The sequence below is a fragment of the Peromyscus eremicus genome, chromosome 3, assembly GCF_949786415.1.
Source record: "Peromyscus eremicus chromosome 3, PerEre_H2_v1, whole genome shotgun sequence".
Classification (NCBI taxonomy): Eukaryota; Metazoa; Chordata; class Mammalia; order Rodentia; family Cricetidae; genus Peromyscus; species Peromyscus eremicus.
This window is the reverse complement of record NC_081418.1, coordinates 147,735,407-147,756,191: the sequence shown is the minus strand read 5'-3', so window position 1 is coordinate 147,756,191 and position 20,785 is coordinate 147,735,407. Positions and strand designations below refer to the sequence as shown.

At 39.1% G+C, this 20,785-nt stretch overlaps 1 protein-coding gene and 1 pseudogene across 1 annotated transcript in view; one reads left to right on the top strand and one right to left on the bottom strand.

Moving 5' to 3' along the window:
* The window catches only part of Pik3c2g (phosphatidylinositol-4-phosphate 3-kinase catalytic subunit type 2 gamma), a 323,855-nt gene that overhangs the window by 208,962 nt on the left and 94,108 nt on the right, over positions 1-20,785 (bottom strand). Inside the window, exons 15-16 of the mRNA XM_059256988.1 lie at positions 18,910-19,040; positions 12,259-12,447 (exon numbers count right to left, since the gene is read on the bottom strand). Of these exons, the coding sequence (XP_059112971.1) occupies positions 12,259-12,447; positions 18,910-19,040 (320 nt within the window). The remainder of the gene's footprint in view (positions 1-12,258; positions 12,448-18,909; positions 19,041-20,785) is intronic.
* Positions 19,719-20,178, top strand: LOC131906204 (coiled-coil domain-containing protein 12-like; annotated as a pseudogene).

Below are 20,785 nucleotides of genomic sequence, written 5' to 3'. Positions count from 1 at the left end.
TGCACCTGCTCATACATGTTCACACAAAGATGTGCACACACACACACACACACACACACACACACACACACACACAATGTGCATCAAACCTCTTTGAATGGGAATGTCCATAGTAATAATTTCTTTATTCTCCAATGATATTGACTTACTTCTAGTCATTTGGGACTGGCTAATAAATACTTAGAATTATAATTTTAAAAACTGTGCTCCCATTCCTCAATGAGGGACTGAATCAACTGAGGGTGATGTTTATTGCATCTTTTTTTTATTCCTAAGATTTATCACCATGCTCTCTGTGCTGTAGGTGATTTATCAAAATGCGTTGATGATGATGAAAACAGTGCTGGAAATCATACTATAGAGACAGGTTATTTCTTGCTGTGCACTGAGATAATTTAAATTGGTTGCAGCAGGTTTAATTCCACAAATACCACCTACATAAATTTTATACTTTTTTTTTCTTGTCTCTCAGTCAAAGGAGTAAGACAAAAAAACCCCCAAAAACCTGAGGGTAATGGAAAAGGACATTTTCCAATGTCCGCAGGAAGAAAAAAACAAAAATCTATTCATACTCACATAGTGAAGTGGAAAAGGAAAATTATACATGCAGATTCAGGGAAGCATGTTTTGTATTTTGATGGAGAGGAATGTCTCATTTATTCATTACCTTTGCTTGGAGTTCACAAAGAAATTGGAAGCAAAATTGGAACAAACCACATGATAACTTGGGATATGACTAAGGACTTACTTGACATTCAAGCATATCCAAACATCGTTTGCATTTGGCTATTTTAGGAAGAGTGGGCCACCTTAGGAGATGCTTGTGGTGTTGTTGATGTTCCTAAAACAAGGGCTCTTTCACACAGTGCTGGCAATATAGGACATGTATTCAGATGAAACAGACAAAAATGTTTTTCACTCGTGATTATTTTTGATGTAGCAATTTAATGTTTGAGAATCAATCCTAAGGGTATAATGAGAGATGTACATGCAAACATGTTATGCAGAGCATTGGAAATACTATATATGTCTAAAATTAAATGAGTTTAATACACTATGATCACCTGGTAGATTGTACACAGGCACCAAGCAAAACAACGGGGTATTTGATGATCTGAAAATGCTATAGAGTAATACTGTGTTTTAGTATTCAGAGTAATCAGTTTCATTAAGACATTTCCTCACATACATATAATATATTTGGATTATACATGTTTTTTCTATTACTGTTTTTAACATATGTCATTCTTTTTGAAAAAAATTTAGTATATATTGCTCCATTATTCTTAATAAAGAGATGGAAGATATCAAGATTATTGATTCAAATACTTTAAGAGAAGTTTCACACACAACCTTACATTTCTAACCTAATCATAGTTTTTCAAACCTACTAAAAATACATTTTAAAGTAGTCTCCATCCTGGTAATTAATTTTAAATATGTGAATAACTATAGATTCATTACCAGAATGAGTAGAAACATCAGATATTAGGCCCTTTTAAGAAGGAATCTCACTGTGTGAGGGAAAATGAGCATTCTGTTTTTTAGTTAATTTAGAATAATGTTCTGTCATAATAGGTCTCTGGACAATGCATGCTTGTTTTCTCATGGCCCCTGAAGTCAGGTGTGGATCAATCAACAAACATGTTCTGCAAATCCTGGCATTTTCTTCCCTGAGATGTCTGAAATTATTTAAACATTCTACAGGGATTTAGCTGCCTGCATTTCCTGCTCAGTAGCTTGTTCCTCAATGAGAGGGTTACCTGTGTGGGGTCTGGCTTCGGGTTGATATTTACAGACCAAAATGTCATATGTAACAGAAGACCTGCAACCTATTTGAAATTTTCCACAAGTCAGGTTATACTGAATTTCCAAATGGTTTGATTTCTTGACTCACATACATAATCCTTGCCAATCGGGATCTGGGAGGTACTCTTAGATAATCACAACACCCCTGAGGCTGCCAGCTCTTGCAGGAATGGACATTCATGCTTATGGGGTGGATCTTCACAAAAGCACTAATGTCAGATCCATCAGGAGGACATATCTCACTTATGTATAAGAAGCATCCTTATAATTAACAAGAAAATAGGACCTCATAATCTCATAAATGGAAACCTGGTTTGAAATATAAAGATCCAGATCTATGGCATGCTTTTGTTTGTCAGGTGATAAAGCCCCATAAACAAGAGTGCATTATAAAAGGAGAAGTTTACTTCAGCTGACAGAGAGAAAGTCCACAACGGTGGGTGAGGCGTGGTAACAGGAGAGTGGCACAGAAACTGAGAGATCACATCTGACTGTCACAGGGTGTGGAGGGCAAGAGGTGAATACGAAAAAGGGTGAGGGAGGCTGTCAACTGTCAAAGTCTGTCCACAGTGACATCCTTCCTCTAGCTAGGCCACACCTCCAAAAGGTTCCATACCTTCCCAAGTAGTGCCACTAAATAGAATTCAAGTGTTCAAACACCTGGGACCAGAGAGGGCATTGCTCACTCAAAGCACCACAGGAAGTGTTTGAAGTGGGGGCTAAAACCTAACCACACAAACAAACAAACAAACAAACAAACAAACCAAAAAAAAAAAAAACCCGACTACACTGGGCCTCTTTGAGTGATTCAATATTCAGATCTGAGAATAGTCATTCTTTCTCTCTGTTCCCAAACCTTTCAATCCCTTTCTTCCCCAGCAGCCTGTGAGAATATTATGGGGACTCAGGCCATCTTCAACAGAGCTGGTAAACTCATGAAATGATTCTTCAACGGAAAATATATCTTTTAACTTTTTCCATTTGACTTATTTTATGTCATTTCTATTCTTTTATTATTTTATCTCCACTCTTGTCTTTACCTTTCCCCCTCCTTTCTAATTCATGATAAGACACAGAGAAAATATTTTGCTCAAACTTTAAAAACACTGTTTGAAAGCTAAACACAACACAGCAGATATCAGCCTTTAAAAGAAAAAGCAACTTTGAGTAAACCAAAAAGCAAAGAAATCTGAGATCAAATTTAAGTGTAAAAGAAATGTCAAGCCTTCAGTACACACAGCATGAACTCATGGAGAATGCCACGAGGCTATTCACAGTTAAAAGCTCCGGTGTCAGGCTAGAATTAGGAACCATCATAAGGAAACAGTGTTTCTCCAATAGGTTTGGAGTCTGATGACACATGGCATCAGCTTGGAAGTTAAATGCCAGTATAAATATCTGTGCTTTGTTTCTAATAGGAACAGCGATAAGATCCGGCAGGCTTTTTTTTGTTTAAATACTCTTCCAGAAAAAATGATGAATAAGGGTTCTTTAAGGTGATTGAGACCCTCTACATACTGAATAATTCATGTTCCTTCAAGGAGTTTCGTGTGGTTCCAGAATATCAGACCCCAGGAAGACTTGGAAAGCAAGTGCAATCTCCTCATGTTATCTTGGAAGACTCTGAGTCTCAGAGCTGAAGGAGTTTCCCAAGGACATCTGTTAACATGGAAACCAGAACCCTAAACTCAGGGACCTAGAGTGGCATTTCTATGCTTCTGGAAAGGCCTTTTGATCTTTGGACTAGAAATTATCATGTCCACATATAAAACCAAATGACTAGCTTGGCTCTGTTATTTATTACATTTTTGAGTGGCTCAATGTTGACATAAAATAGGGTGCAATTTGAATGAGCAGTAGCCCCTATGGAATTGTTCCCTAGTTGGTGGCATTATTTGGGGAGGTTATAGAACCTGTAGGAGGTGGATGGAGCCTTGCTGGAAGACGCACATCACTGGGGACAGGCTTTGAGGGTGTATATCCTCACTCCACTCCTTGCTCTCCCTCTCTCTGGTTCATGTGATGAAGATGTGATGAGCCAGTTTCCTGTTCCAGTCACCATGTCATGCTTCCCTAGCTGTGATGGACTCTCTACCCCTCTGGTACCATAAGCTAAAACAAACATTTTCTTCCTGAAGTTGCTTGGTCATGGTGTTTTACCACAGCAACAGAAAAGTGACTAATGCAAATAGCAAGCAGTATAATTTATCTAACTAGACTAGGGCACTGGACCAGCCATGAATCATAAGCAGGGATAATGAATTCCTAACTCAGAGACAAGAAAACTGTACAGAGATACTGTCTGAGAGTTTATAGGCAGTGGTTCTCAACCTTCTTGATGCTGTGACCCTTTAATGTAGTTCCTCATGTTGTGGTGAACCCCAACCATAAAATAATTTTTGATGCTACTTTATAACTGTAATTTTGCTACTGTTATGAACCATAACATAAATACCTGTGTTTTTGATGGTCTTAGGAGACCCCTGTAAAAGTGTCATTTGGCCCCAAAGGGGTCATAACCCACAGGTTGAGGAACAGCTGGTCTATGGGCTTAAATAGAAAGTTGAGAATCAAATAACTATATTCTCATCACGCAAAAGGGATAGATTTTAAACATTCTCACCACAAAATGATAAGTCAAATATATTAATTAGTTTAATTTATTCTATCTATAATATAAAGTCATAAAAAAGGTCACAGGGCACCTCATGAACATGTAGGGCTTTCATAGGTTAACTAAGAAAGAAAACTAAAAGTACTTGAGAAGCAAGGATTTTCCTTACTGTGCTCAGTGGTGGCTCTTCTAATTCCATTTACTGTATCTCAAGAGCTTTTCTTTGTAATGACGCTATAACATCTTTCTCAGTTCCCTCTGATCACTCGGCTACTTTTCCCTTTTTGTCCCTGCCCTTTCTTACTTTGTGCTGTTTTTACAAAGCTGCTTTATCCACTATTTTCTAAACATCTGTTTGTTTGGTTTTTAAAAATCTCTCTACTTCTGTGGCTTCCATTACTGTCTTAGATCTTAAGGCTCCTGTTATTCTTTGAGGTTTATTTTCTCTGCAAAGCTTCAGCTCTCTGAACTTAACTCCATACCAGGCAGTCCTAGAGATCCCATGGTAAGGTTTTATGTTGTAAACAAAGCCCTTCCACTTATGCTACTCTGATCTGCTATTTCTTCTCTGGCCCCTGTCTTACTCCACAATGGGATTTTCAAACACTTAGTCTAAGCTTGAATTCTTCATTATCTCTCCTTTCTCTGTGGCTTTCTTCTGAAATATTTCTCCAGTTGACTCTGTAGATCTCTAATGCTGCCAAAACTAAGCCAAGAAGAATTTTGCTAGTGGGGTATTCCTAACCCTGACATCCAGCTAATATCCTTGCTGCCATCTCCTTTTTAAAACAGATTTTTCACATAGTTGCTAGAATTATTCTTTTTAATACAAATCTATCAACAAAATTCCAGAGACTGTTTTAATAAGACTATATTTCCTACCTGGGTCACAAGGCCCCACATAATCCTCCTTAGGCCAATGTTTTCAATTTTGTGTCCCATGCAAATTCTTTTGCGGTAAATATTCACTACCCTCTAAACCCTCATAGACATACACTTGCTAACATTCTTGAAGAAATCTTTGCAAGCCTTGGAGTTAGGATTCAATTTCACTGTGGACATTTCCTTACTTCTGTGGCATAATTTGCTTTCTCTCCTTTGGGCTTATTGAGCACTTACTACTTACGTTAATTAAAGTCTAACAGAGCATATCCTGTGGTGGCACCTAGTGCCAGTCTTTCCTTGCAAACTGTGTGTTTTCCTGAGTGACAGTCACTGTGGCTTACTCTTTTCCTCTTTGATTAAGTGCATAGCACATATTTTTGCTTTATAAATAGAAAAGTAAAAAAGTAAACACTACAAATCATCACTTAATTAGGCATTTAAATAATGGAAGTTTTAATTGTCTCACTATTGTGAATTCCACTCTTCCTACTTACATTGATAGTCAAGACTGACTTTAGTATAAATTCATCTGTACAATAAACAAGAGGGTGGCTTGGTGCAGGTATTTTAGTCTCCCTCCAAGGGAATTGATTTGAAAGCTGAGGCGTGGTTTATTTAATATTGCTTTTCTTCTCGAAAACAATAATTTTACATCATGTGAGAGTAGCAAGATCCGATGCCCTTCAGACTTTTATTTAAGCTTTTATTGTAGTTTTCTGGTTTTTCAAAAATTTTTTGAGACAGGGTTTCTCTGTGTAGCCTTGGCTGTCCTGGATCTCACTCTGTAGACCAGGCTCGATTTGAACTCACAAAGATCCACCTGCCTCTGTCTCCCTAGTGCTGAGATTAAAGGCATACGCCACCACTGCCTGGCTCTAAATTTCTTTTTTTAAAAATAAACCTTTTTGTTAAAAATGACTCTTAATTTTTTTCTGATAATTGCTGTTTCCCACTGAATCCTTGTGTTTCTGCATCAGGGTTCAGGAAAACAGTAGCCATTCACCCAGAACCACTAACCGTAGGCCAGGCCTTTACAGTTATACCTTCTATAACGGAAGGACCAGTGCCCAGCAGGCACTCTGCTGTCACTCAGTGGTGGAAATGTGAACACTCAGCGGCCCACTCTAGGTACAGGAGTGTCAGCTTGTCTCTTGCTTAGAATAAACACACATGAAGTAGAGAGTCTTCCAGCAGGATGAAATAAACAGCAGTATTAAACCCTTCCATACTCAAACTAGAGTAAACCAGTTCTCAAGAAGTTAAACTACCACCACAACAGACTCTTCAAAGAAGGGCGAAGAAGAAGCCGAACTCCGAAGAACTCGTTCTTTGATAACTCACATAATAAGCACACACTGTTCTCAGAAAAGTCAGCTTTTGAATTTAGAGTTGTGGAAAAGGCTCATTTCTGGAAACAGCTTGTCCTCAAGTTTTTTAACAGTTCAGTTAGACTGAGAGTGGGAGTCACAGGATGCTCACAATGGAAACTCGCCAACCTTGCCAGTGACCTTATCTGGTGCATGATAAGGAGCTAGAAAACCTGCAATCAGAGCAAGATTCCCCCAGGCTCCCAGAATGCAGCTTAATAAGCAGGTCTGCTTTGACAATATCCTGCTCATCTCTGACTATTAAGTCTGATGATTCCAGAGAACACTGCTGAGTGAAAGGAAACCATTTGAGTGTGATAATACAGCCCTTGCTGTTCACAACTAGGAAAAAAAAAGCCCAGAGTGTTTAAGTAGTATTGTGATTTGAATATGACATGATCCCCAAAGACTGCCTCAGACCCGATGGAACTAGAGTAAGAGATGGGGGTGAGCCACTATATGCATGTGTTGGGAACTAAAGCCAGGTCCTTTTTAAGAGCAGAACGGGCTTTTTTTTTTTTAAAGATTTTATTTATTTATTTGTTTATTTATTATTTATTTGTAATTTATTCTTCTCTCTTATATTACATACCGACTATAGTCTCCCCCCCTCCTCTTTTCCCTCCACATCCTCTTTCCCCAGATCCATCAACTCCCCTCAGAAAACAGGAGGCCTCCCAGGGACATCAACCAAATACAGCATAACAAGCTACAATAAGACTAGGCACATATTTTCACATCAAGGCTGGATGAGGCAACCCAATAGGATGGGAAGGATCTGAAAGACAGGCAAAAGAGTCAGAGACAGCCCCTGATCCTACTGTTAGGAGTGCCACAAGAACACCAAGCTACTCAACCATAATATATATATGCAGAGGACTTAGGTCAGACCCACACAGGCTTTCTGATCTCTGGGAGTCCACTTGGGTCCTGGTCAGGTGATTCTGTGGGTTGTATTCTTGTGGTGTCCTTGATCTCTTTGGCTCCCCCCTCCTCTGAAGGACTCCCCGAGCTCCTCCTATTATCTGGCAGTACAGGCTTTGAACTACTACTAAAGCTTATGTGCTTCAACACTTGGTTGTCAGGGGGGTGGGGTGGAGTGGGGGAGTGGTGGGGAGGGGGTGGTTTCAGCGAGGTTGCAGAGCCTTGCTAGAGGAAGTGCTGTCATTGTGGGCAGGCTTTGAGGCTTTGAGGCTTTGAAGCCTGTCCCTACTTTCTGTTCTCTCTTGCTTCTTAACTGCCAGGTCAGCCTCAAGCTCCTTCACGCCTTCCACACCACAGATTATTCTATTGCCCTGGAACTGTAAAACAAAATAATCCCTTTATCACCTAAGTTGCTTCTTTTTTTGGGGGGGGGGGGGTTGAATGTTACAGCAGCAGAAAGGTCACTAATACATGCGGGAAGCTGTACAGCTAAGGTTCTGGGGGCAAGCTCTCTTGGTACAAATGTCTACACTTGATTCTCAGCCCCTCGATATGCTGGGTCATAGTGATCTCTATGAACCTCAGTGTTCATGCATGTAAGATTAGAAAAAAATAATGTTTACTTCTTAGAGTTATTGTGGGCGTTGAAGAGGATAATGCTAAGGGTTACTAATTTAAAAATCTGACCTGTACACTGAAAATTTTAGTCACATAGATTTTCAAGATCTATAGGTAGAGAAGATATAGGATTCATTTTTAGGGATCAGAGAATGTAGAAATCAATTCAGTAAATTCTCTCAATTTTTATATCAGTAAACAGAATTATTGCATTTTTCCCTAAAAAGATCTCTAGAATAATATCCCATGCACTTGCTGAAAATCATTGACATTTAAAGTTATTAGATAATGTAAACTAAGGTGATTCTTAATGAAGTCAGCCTGCTTGGAAGATGTAGAATGTTGACCCAAAAATCAAACTTCAAAATTTCTCATAGATGCATAGTCTTTCACTTAATGTACTGTTGGTTAAAGTATATTTTTGACAGAGTCTTTCTACGTAGTTAAGGCCGGCCTGCTACTCTTCAGGCTAGACTTTCACATATGGCACCCTCCTGCTTTAGTTTTCCGTGTGAGAGGGTTAAAGGCATGTGCCAGTGCACTCACTTTATTTTGTTAAAAATTTGAAGCAGTGTTTTTCTTTTAAAGATTTTTGAAAGTGTGTGTGTGTGTGTGTGAGTGTGTGTGTGTGTCTGTGTGATCATGTACCAAGAGATACCTCATGCATATGGAGGTCAGGGGACAACTTGCAGGAGTCAGTTCTCTCCTACCACCTTTACATGGTTTCCAGATAACAACTTCAGATCATCAGCTTTGGTGGTAAGCATTTTTACACACTGAGCCATCCTGCTGGTCTGAAGAAGTGTGTTTCTCAAAATATAATTTAAATATCATTCAATTTACTTTAATTTGTGTAGTAATAACTACATACAGACAACACACACACACACACACACACACACACACACACACACCTCTCCTTGTAACCATTCCCTCTAATCTGCCCTCACCCTCTATTACCACTAATGGTCTTCCTTCTTCTATAGATTTGCCCATTCTGCAGATTTCATACAAATGGGAGCATCCAACATATGGTCCTTTGCTGTGGGATGTATGGCAAATGTGTTGCTAATTAATCAATAAAACACTGATTGGCCCTTGGCTAGGCAGGAAGTATAGGCGGGGCAAGGAGGAGAAAAAAGCTGGGAAGTGGAAGGCTGAGTCAGAGAGACACTGCCAGCTGCCACGATGAGAAACAGCTTGTGAAGATGCCGGTAAGCCACGAGCCATGTGGCAAGGTATAGATTAATGGAAATGGATTAATTTAAGCTGTAAAAACAGTTAGCAAGAAGCCTGCCACGGCCATACAGTTTGTAAGCAATATAAGTCTCTGTGTTTAGTTGGTTGGGTCTGAGTGGCTGTGGGACTGGCGGGTGATAGACATTTGTCCTGACTGTGGGCCAGGCAGGAAAACTCTAGCTACAAATGGCGTCCAACGTGGTGGCAAGAGTTTCCACCTAAAAACTGAGAAAAAAGATTCTAAAACGGAGCTAAAAACAGCTTCCTAATTGTCTCTCTCAAATGAGCGGCAGCTGCTGGTTTCAGCTACTGGTGGGTTCCTGCAGTATGCGTGCTCAACGTGCAGTATGGCAGGAATCAGGCCTCTGCAAATGGCACATTAAGCTGCATGGTGGATTTAGACTTTGCTAGTACAAAACAACAACAAAAAAAGAGGTTTCTGGGATACACGCTGCTTGGATAAAAGCATAGACCCACGATAGCTCCCAGAGCTGGTGGTAAACGTAGCCATGTTGGGAAGCTGAGGTGGGCAGAGCCAGCAGCCACAGCTGCTGCAGTTTAAAGCAATAATAGATTCACAATAAGACAGATTCAGATGTAATAGTTTAAATGTGTGTAAAATATATGTAGGCTTGAAAGAGACAAAAAAGGTGATATATACAGTTATATAAAGAAATAAATAGTTTTTAAAAATAAAGTCTTTAAAGAGACAGTAAAGGTAGTATAAAAAATAAGCCACATAAAAATGAATATTACACAGAGAATCTGGATTGTGTTGTGTTTGGGACTTTTAACTGCAGAAAAACATTTGATTGTAAAAGCTGTTGAGTTATGCCAAAATGTATATTTTAGAGATACCTTGACTTCAAAATTTGGATATAAGGATATGTTGCTTTGGAAAGGAGACTCTGCTTTTGTTCCCACAGAAAGCCAGAGGCTATGGATTTGTTCAAGATTAAGATACATCAGGTTTGACCAGCCAAGACCCCCTGAAAGGTCTCCGATGACACCATGGCCCAGATGATCCAACATCCAGAACGATTTGAAGGCGACTGGCTCAGACGATACACCCTCATGGACTACTCTATAATTCTAAAATTTTCTTTGTTTCCCCATAAGATACAGCGCCCCCTTCCAGCAGGAAGTAGTAAGAGAAGCTACGCCCAAATTCCCAAATTATATGTAATTTTACTTTGTTAAGGTTAAAACCTTCCTTTTTGAAAAAAAAAAAAGGGGGAAGTGCTGTGGGATGTATGGCAAATGTGTTGCTAATTAATCAATAAAACACTGATTGGCCGTTGGCTAGGCAGGAAGTATAGGCGGGGCAAGGAGGAGAAAAAAGCTGGGAAGTGGAAGGCTGAGTCAGAGAGACACTGCCAGCTGCCACGATGAGAAACAGCTTGTGAAGATGCCGGTAACCACGAGCCATGTGGCAAGGTATAGATTAATGGAAATGGATTAATTTAAGCTGTAAGAACAGTTAGCAAGAGAGCCTGCCACGGCCATACAGTTTGTAAGCAATATAAGTCTCTGTGTTTACTTGGTCGGGTCTGAGTGGCTGTGGGGCTGGCAGGTGAGAGAGATTTGTCCTGACTGTGGGCCAGGCAGGAAAACTCTAGCTACAGTCCTTGTTTAGTGGCTTCTTTCACTTAGTATACTGTTTTCAAAGTTCACCCACATTGTCACATTTATCAGTATTATTCTTTTTATTCTGACATTACCCAGAGCACCTTTCATTTATTCATTGTTGGGCATTTGGGTTGCTTGTACATTTTTGTGTATTTTGTGATCTATGATGCTCTCAATAATTATGTATGGGTTTTGATTGGGCATAATTTTTGCTAATCTCCGCTATAAAATTGGTGGTGGAATTACTGGGTTGTATTGTAATTCAGTGTTCAACATGTAAAGAACTGCCAAGCTGGGTTCCCCTTATGCCTACACCTGCTTTGCATACCCCCCCCCCAACAACGAGGTTCTGATTTCTCTGCATCCTCATCAGAGCTTTATACTCTTTGATTATTGCCAACTCTGGTGAGAGAAGTATCTCATGTGTTGTTCATGGCTTCCAGTTGTGTGTTTTCTCAATAGCCAATAATATCAACTTAAGTATCTTTTCATGGATTTATTGGATATTTGTATAGTTTTCCTGAAGAAGTATTTGTCGGATCTGTTACTCATTACAAAAGCAGGTTATTTATCTTTCTGTTGCTCCCCTTTTAGTCTGTGTATGTTCCGGGTACAACTACCTTACGAAATAGAAGAAGCGTCAATGGTTTCTTCTCTGTCAGTTCTTGATGTCAGGCTTTGACCAGTTTTCCTTTCATTAGTCAATTTGGGGATGATGGGGGAATAATCGTGCTGTTATTTTAAATCTTCAGCAAAAATGACTAGAATTTCATGGGCGGTGATGCAGAGCTTTGACTCGTTTTACGTTTTAGTGAGAAGGAAAGGTGGAGACCGTGGTGCAGGTATTTTCTTTCTGAGATGAGACCTCATTATGTACGCCAGGCTGGCAGCAATTCTCCTGCCTCAGCTTCCCCAGCTGTTTTTCTTTAAAAGAAAGTGGATTCCTCACTGAAGAAACTATAGGCTTCATTAATTAGGCTTTATCTTTAGTGTGAAGATACGTAAAGTATCTCTAAGATTAAAGCTTGAAATTTATATGCACAGCTGTATTTATCTGAAATGAACGTCCATAGCTACTGAAATTGGGAACAGAATGGCTATATAATTAATTGCAGTCTTGCTTTTCAGTTGTCCCTAACACATCAACATAGATTTTCTTATGATAAGTCTTACCTGGAAGTCAAAAGACCAAGAGCTTCCAACGGATGAGAAAAAGTCCACCTTCTCAAGATGACATGCATTTCAGCAACTGTCCCTTCATCCCATCCAGGGGCGCTTCCCAAAACCAGAGGAAGGGAGGAGTTTTCATTATTGCAGAAGAAACGATAAAACCATAGGTATCTTCTCTTTTCCCCAGAAAGTCTGAAAAGAAAGATTTAAAAAAATTTTTTTTAACATTGTTGTAAATGCACAGTACAAAATCATGCTTTTTTTATTCTTGGAATTGTGTTTTGGTTTATACTGGGAAACTAGTCCTTATCATGAAGGAGTTTGATAGTATATTCTATCAGCTTATTTTCTGCCAGTGTATTCTTTGCGGAAAACAAAAACAAACAAAAAAAACCACCTTCATTTCAGGTAATTTGCATTTTTCTACTCTCTTATCATGGCTGCTTTAAAAATATTTCATTTTTGTGGGCAAAACATCTGTCTCCTCCAGGGCAGGTCATGTATGTCTTGTAACTCAATATGAGGGGAACAGTCTTGTTTTCCGGTTCTTACTTTACAAGTCAGTGAAGAAGCAAGTCGGTCTGTGAAGGAAAGGCATAATAAGGACCAGATTCCATCTTCTCAGAGTGGTTCCACCAGAGTTCAGTTAGCCAAAGTTCCACCAAAGTTAACCCTTTGCCTAACTTCACAAAGATCTCAGTTAATCCCTGGGTAACAGGGTTCACTTGGATTTGGAATGAACACATCCCTGATGACTTTCTTAAATGCACCACCTGAAACAGGGACCTCAGTCTAGGACATGGAGGCTGACTTTTGGGTAGTTTATCATGATGCTCTCAGCCCAATGAAACCATTCAGAGCACAGTCCACCAAGAGGACAACATCTGTTACATGACCATTTCTGCATCTACTTTTGACCCTTGCCTCTCCCAAACAATAATTCAGCTCATCTTAAATCAGCCAAAACGTCCAAGTAGAGTATGAGAAATATCAGATGACTGGAGAGGCAGAAGTTGCCATCATCTATAAGATGAAAATATTGACATGTCCTGATGACTTTTATGACATGTCTAGATTCTTCTGTTTGTTACTGTTTTTCCCATCAATAATGAAAGACCCTGAGATGTGTTGTTCTGGTTAACTTCCTCCTCTAATACTGAGCAGTGCCACTCCCCCATGCTGTCTCTCAGGAAGCAGAATTTACATAAAAGAAAATGCAGGGAATCAGTTCAATGAATTTTGACAAACGAATTTGCCAACTGGCAACTGCATGCACTCCTGTCAACGTACAAAACAATTTTTTCCTTGTTGCCAGAGGTAAGCACAGGGTTGATTTCTTTCACTCTGGATTAATATAATCCTTTATTTATGGCTACTTTTGCTCAAAAATGATTCTGAAATTATCTGTGTTGTTGAGTGTGTCAATAGTCCTTTCTTTATAATTAGTGGCTATTATTCTCTCGTATGAATACACTACAATTTCCTTATGTAATCTCTTCTTTGGTGGCCATATGAGTTATTTCCTTTTTGAGGGGTATTATAAATCAAAGTCCCAGGAATATACACATGGAAGCTTTTTAATTGTTTTATTTTCTTTCTCTACAGATGAATCTAATGTCTGGTGGTTTGGGCCACTTGTGTACATGTGGAAGAAAAGCATGTGTTTCCAGAGGTGCCTGTAAAGTTTCACATTCTTACACGGATATTGTGAGAATTCTGGTTGAAACACATTCTTAAGAATTTTAATTAATTTTGTTCATTTTTTTGGTGCTATACTTTCTAATTGCTGATATTGGTTCAAAATTTCCACTTACTTAGCATGTGGATAATTTTTCATATGCTGTATCTTTCATAAGGCATCTGATTGTCTGGTGACTACCTTTTTGGCTGGATTATTTATATTCATTTGTATTGTTACTGACTCATGAAACAATGGTTTTGTTATATAAATATCTTGCACACATTTTCCCAGAATGTCTTTCATATTTAGATCTGAATTAATGTGTTTTGATAAATAATTTTAAACTTTAGCTCAACCTCTGTTTCTTTATCTCTGTCTGTCTGTCTGTCTGTCTCTCTCTCTCTGTGTGTGTGTGTGTGTGTGTGTGTGTGTGTGTGTGTGTGTGTGTGTCTGTGTCTGTCCCTCTCTGTCTAGCCTAACATTCATTCTAAGAAAGCCTTTTAGTCCTAGATTTCACACTTAGAAGATCCATCTTAGTTCTGCCTACGGTGGAGGGCCGGCATCAATCTTTTTGTCTTATCCTTCTTCCCATTATTAGTTGTCTTCTATGCCATAGGAGTAGTCATTTTCAGAAAATTCTCTCTTCACTAATCGTCTTTGTATCTTTGTAATACACATATTGATCTTCTAACTAGTGCTCCAGGTTATATATTGTACTCTGATTTTGTTACTTTGCCTATTTTTAAGTCATTGTTATGCTTTATATTAATTTCTGAATCTACATGAAATCAAAGGATGAAGTCCCTAGCTTATTTTCACAATTCTTTCTACTATTTATATGTGTGGAATAACTTTACAAATTGGATTTGTGAAGTTTTCTTATTTTTTCCTTAGTGTTGCTTCATTGAATTCATTGTCTGCTTTTTAAATCTCTGAAATTAAATTAACTATTACTCCAATATAGTCTGTAGCTATATTTTTCTGATAATCAATTATAGTTTTGTAAATTGATTGCTTGCTAGAAAGTACCCAAGACCATTTTCTAGTTAACAACCATTACACATTAGGAATACTACACTGTTGAGAGCATCTTCCTAGCTCTTTAGTATTGAATGAATCAATGTGTTCAGTAGGGGGGTTAATTACAGGCAATCCAGTCTGAACTTTTTGAGATTTCCTTGTATGATGTGTTAGGTCAGGTTTAGAACAGTATCTATCTGTAGATAATCTACAGTAGACTTATTCCCGGTATGCCACTTTTTGGTTCATTTATCAAACATCTGGTAAGTGTTCATGGTCAGAATTTCTGCTCTTCAGTTTTGCTCAACTTTTGAAGTCTATATTCATCTCACATCTTCTTGCAGGTTGTGGTAGAGTACTTGGTTATAAATAGTAACTAAATGCTCCTGTGCAGATGTACAGCTCCCAGTCTGCCTATCTTACTTCTGCCAACGCTGTGTTCTGAAGTTTCTGGCTAACTTATTATTAAGCTCTGATCTCTGCCCTTTTCTGTTAAAATAACTAGACTACACATTATTCTTTTCAAAAATTCTTCATCTCTAGGCTTAAAGAAATTCATCTCTGAAAATACAGTTGCTTCCTGTGCATTTTGCTTGTGTTAAAATTCTGTAAGTCCCTAGGAACCATCTGGTCCCAGGTATAGGTCATGCTAAAGCTATTAGCATGTCCACTAATTTCAAAATGATTGTTTTCTTATATACTTTATCCTTCAGCTTACCACATGTAGAGAATTACTCTATTGGTTGACATTAAGCTTTTATTTTCCTTTCCGTTTTTACAAATATCACAAGTACCTTTGCAATGGACCTTGACTCTGAATTTCCTGACACTGATTACATGTGGTTAATTTTTTTTTTTTTTTTTTTTTTTTTTGGTTTTTCGAGACAGGGTTTCTCTGTGTAGCTTTGCGCCTTTTCCTGGAACTCTCTTGGTAGCCCAGGCTGGCCTCGAACTCACAGAGATCCGCCTGGCTCTGCCTCCCGAGTGCTGGGATTAAAGGCGTGCGCCACCACCGCCCGGCTACATGTGGTTAATTTGAAAGAAGAGATAATTAACTCACCAAGAAAATGATAAAACCTTAAGTGATTCAAGTCACCAAACTAAACGCTATTTGAAAACTCCACACACTGAAGGCTGTGATCCATCTGTTCCCACAGTCCAGAGTGAGTCTGTGCTGCATGTCACATGAATAATTATATTTAAGTGAAACAGAAGGAAATGTTGCTTCTTTAATGTGTACAGTTAACATAAACAAGATCTGAAGCAGAAAGACAAGTAGAATTCAATTGGGGTAGTTCATTAACTGTTAAAATGTATGCCTTTAAGTGAATTTTTTATGGGTATGTCTGTGTGAGTCTATGGTGTGTGTGTGTGTGTGTGCTCGTGGAAACCAGAAGAGGAATTTGGAGCTAGTATTTGCAATTGTGAGCACCCTGACACATACAGAGGTGCTGGGAAATACTCAGAAAAAGAGAGTGATTATTCAGCCCTAAATGGATCATCTTTATCAACCATGCCCCACCACCTGGACTCAGGGAACACCAGAGAGAAGAGCCTAAAATAATGTGAGAGTTAAGGATGGAGTGCCAAGCTGTGAAATGCTGTTTTCTGGACATCACATGGCTGTTGCCTTCCTGAACTCAAAGCGGCCGTGATTACTGCACGAGATCCATACAAGTTCAGGCTAGCCAAAATCTCAGCATCACATCCCAGTTGAGGAGCAATTAGCAGTGCATAATTACTGGGGGTGTGAATCATTCCTTTTGGAGAATGCGGCTGTTGATAGGTTTCCGGTGCTCCAGTATATGGTCTCACACTCATGTACACATGGGTAGTACTAATTGGACTCAATGGGTCATAAAAAGTATATAGAGATATGAAGTTGGGAGGAGAACATGTTAGGGGGCTTGGGGCGGTCTGGAAGAGGGGAACTTGGGTAGAAATGATCCAGTTTCATTGTACATGTTTGAATTCTCAATATAAAGAAAGGTTATAATTCAAAAACATTAAAAGTAAAATTAAATACCAAGCACTTGGGGCTAACTAAACAACACAAACTCTTGATATTTAAATGCATAAATATCTAGGTATAATTTGCTAGGTTTGACCTTTTTTGTTTAAATATGTTTAAAATTTGTAACATCATCACCTTTTCCATATTTAAAATCTCTTGTTATAGTGGCACATTGAGCAATGATCTTACGTGGCACACTTTTAAATATAAGGTTGTGTGGGTTTCTTTGTTGTTGTTGTTGTTTGTTTGTTTATTTGTTTGTTTGTTTTTGTAAAGAATCTTCACGTGGTGGAGGTGGCAATGACATGAAAAGAGATTGTCAGTATTTGTGTTTTGAGGGCCATGAGACTCTTCCAACATCTTTAAGTCCTAAAGGTAGCTTTGCAAAGCAGATACTTATGAGGATGCCTCAGCTTTTGTGGGTTACACACACTATATAGGAAAAACAGTGGCTAGGATTGGAAATGTAGCAATAAGTAAAACACAACAAAACCAGATTTGGTAATTCCTTGTTCTCCTGGTTCTTGCAAACGAGTGAGGAGAGAAGAATTAAATGTATGAATGAGCCTAACGATGGCAGCGTAGTAAGTATGGTTGCAGAGAGGAAGACTTCATTGAATGAAGTGGTCAAGGAAGGGCCCTGGTGACAGATGACATTTGAGTGACAAAAAGGCAATATGATTTAATCATGTAAAAAACTTAGAAAAGAGTAATTCAGAAAACTAAACACCCAATCAGAGTCTCAGGGTGGGAGAGGGTCCACCCTATGGGAAGTCTGTGAAGGAGGTTTATGTCACCTGTTTGAAGTGAATGAAACCAGCAGTGATATGAGCTGAAGCTAGAGAGTAGGACTCAACACTGACCAAGGCAGTACTGGATATTCACATTTGGGCTCAGCCACACTGATGCCTCCTCCAGAAAATGACTCTGTCTACCTGGTGATCAACTTAAATTCTGGCCTTCGCCATTGACTTATCCTGAGTTCTTGGCTTCTCAGGTGTCATATTTCCAAATTCAAATCAATGTCATATATTTTGAGCTGTGAATCTACATTTCTCCCAAATCTAGTCACTGCTGCCACAGTCCACTGCTCCCACCTTTCAGAAATCCCAAGGTCTTGCCTAGAAAACCACATTAACTCCCTGCTTGCTTGTGTGCTATTCTGTTTTACTGATTCTTTAACTCATTCTTAAACTTATATTTACAGGGATCACACAAAAAATATAACTCTTTCATTTAAATGATTTTTTTCTTGAAATAAAGTGCCCTCTCTTATACATATTATCACAGTGTGGTCCAAGCAATGTATACATATATACTGATGCATAAATGCACATGTGTACAACTTCCTGAGTTTATGCCTATGGCTTATTATGAATGAGCACAGCTCATGAGCTGTGCCTCACGTATTACCAGGTAGCAAGCATAAATGCCATTAATTATCTTGAGTTCCAACAAGTGATTTTTGCTTTATTTAGAGAATTGCTAGTTGACACAATGTAAGAATTTCTTACTACTGACTTAGTGTTTATTTCTGTTCCTTTAAATATTTGCCGTGATATTTAAATTCTAATTTTCCCTGCTTACTAAAACAGCTTCCTAGAATTTATTGAATGATGGTAAGCAATGTTTTTCTCTGAGATGTGATGTGTCTACCTAACCAGTCTCTGCCTTTACTACTCTGAATTGAATTATTTCTAACTTCATACTGTTCCTTAATCTAAAGTTAAAGTTGTTAAAGCACATCAAAAGTCTTTGTAGATGAGGCAAAATCTCTCCTTTAGTTTGTACACATCAACTGATCATCTAAAATTCATGGCTTCAGGAGATGAGAGGATGGCGTGGGACTGCAGGTGCACTCTCAGAAGACGTGAGTGCTTCAAGTGTGGCTGATGAGAGCAGGAGAGCAGAGAGTCATTCTCAGGCCTGGCTTACTCACAGCAAGGGAGTCTGCTTCTGGGAAAGTCTGGTGATGTGTTTTAAACACTCTCTTGGTGGTTCTTCAAGGTCAGTTCTGTTCTCCTCACTATCAGGTTTCATATATTCCCACCCGGCAGCTGGAAAATCTATCTGAAAGAAAGAAGTGATTTTATATGGACTAAACATACATGCAAGTATATTTATAGTTTTGTAAATATTTACTTGAGATGAGCAGAAATGAAAGAAAATAGTAATCTCTATTTTTGTGCTTTTTATTGTTTTAACATAATTTTTATAAGAATCATTACAGCTTGGAGTTGGTATTAAAATGTAAGTGGTGTTTAATAATTTAGCACATATTGTCTAGATTAGTTATCTGTGGTGTTGTGGAACAAGAATGACAATATATGAACTTTCTATGAATGTAGTGATATATTGTGTACCCTAATAAACTTGCCTGGGGATTGGAGGACAGAGCCAGCCACTAGATTAGACATAGAGGCCAGACAATGGTGGCACACACCCTTAATCCTATCATTCCGGAGGCAGAGATCCATCTTGATCTCTGTGAGTTCAAGACTACACTGAAAACAGAGCCAGATGGTGGTGGCACATGCCTTTAATCCCAGTGCTGGGAAGCACACACACCTTTAATCCCAGTGCTGGGAAGCACACATGCCTTTAATCCCAGGAAGTGATGTCTGGGCAGAGAAAGGTATATAAGGCATGAGGAGATAGGAACTCACCTCTTGAGACTGAGGATTTCACAGAGGTGTTTAACCATTAAGAACACTCCTGAGGGAGAGAAAGGAAGGGGCTTCAGGTACGATGGGTCGCCTTGAAGAAGAGGTGCTGCGGAGGAAGGAACGTCTGAAGGCCCTCGGGACAGGGAAGATGGGGAGCCACAGACCAAGCAGCCCAGAGAAGAGGAAGAAGAAGATGGGAAGCACAGGGGACTCAGGCTTTGGAACTACATCTCAGAGGATGAGGACCTCAAGAGGAGGCGGGTACCCAGGCCAAACCAGTTGCAACGGAAGAGAAGGTGAAGGAGCAGCTAGAGGCTGCCAAGCCAGAGCCTGTCATTGAGGAAATGGACCTGGCCAACCTCGCACCCCGGAAACTTGCTTGGGATCTCAAGAGGGATGTGGCCAAGAAGCTGGAGAAGCTAGAAAAGCGGACCCAGAGAGCCATTGCAGAGCTGACCCGAGAACCACTCAAAGGCCAGGAAGACAGCCTGGCCTCTGCAGTGGATGCCACCACCGGACAAGAGGCCTGTGACTCTGACTGAGGTGCTCTCCATGTCCCATCTGCCTGACCTCTATGTCTAATCTTGTGGCTGGCTCTGTCCTCTGATCCTTGGGAAGATCGTGACTCCCTAATGTTACTATGTCCCCCTTTTAAGCCGTTTGCCATGTGTATTGCTTAACCAAACAATATTTTTGATTTGACTTTGGATGTCGCATCTATAGACAGGATGAGAATCCAGCCCCCTCTGATCCTGGTTCCACATATTTTTAGTTATCTTGCTTCAGTGATAATCTGACCATAGCAAACAAAGTAACAGTAACAATAACAACAACAACAAGATGTTTCTGCATTATGGAGGTGAGCTGGACTGTTTGGGGTTTCAGATTTTTTTCTTCATGTTAATAATTTTTTCCATTATAAAGTTAATAAATGCACAGAACGTATGATCTGCATAACTATGTTAGATTGGTATCATAGAGACAATCTAGGAACACTCTGGACTATGTGAGTTAAAGCTTTAAATGCAGTTTAATCTACTGTAGTTTTCTTATTATTTATATTAAAAATTTGGTCAGTTCATTCTATTAATCCATAATGTTTATTGTCATTATTATTTTGGTATATGCTTTCTTATCATTTATTAATTA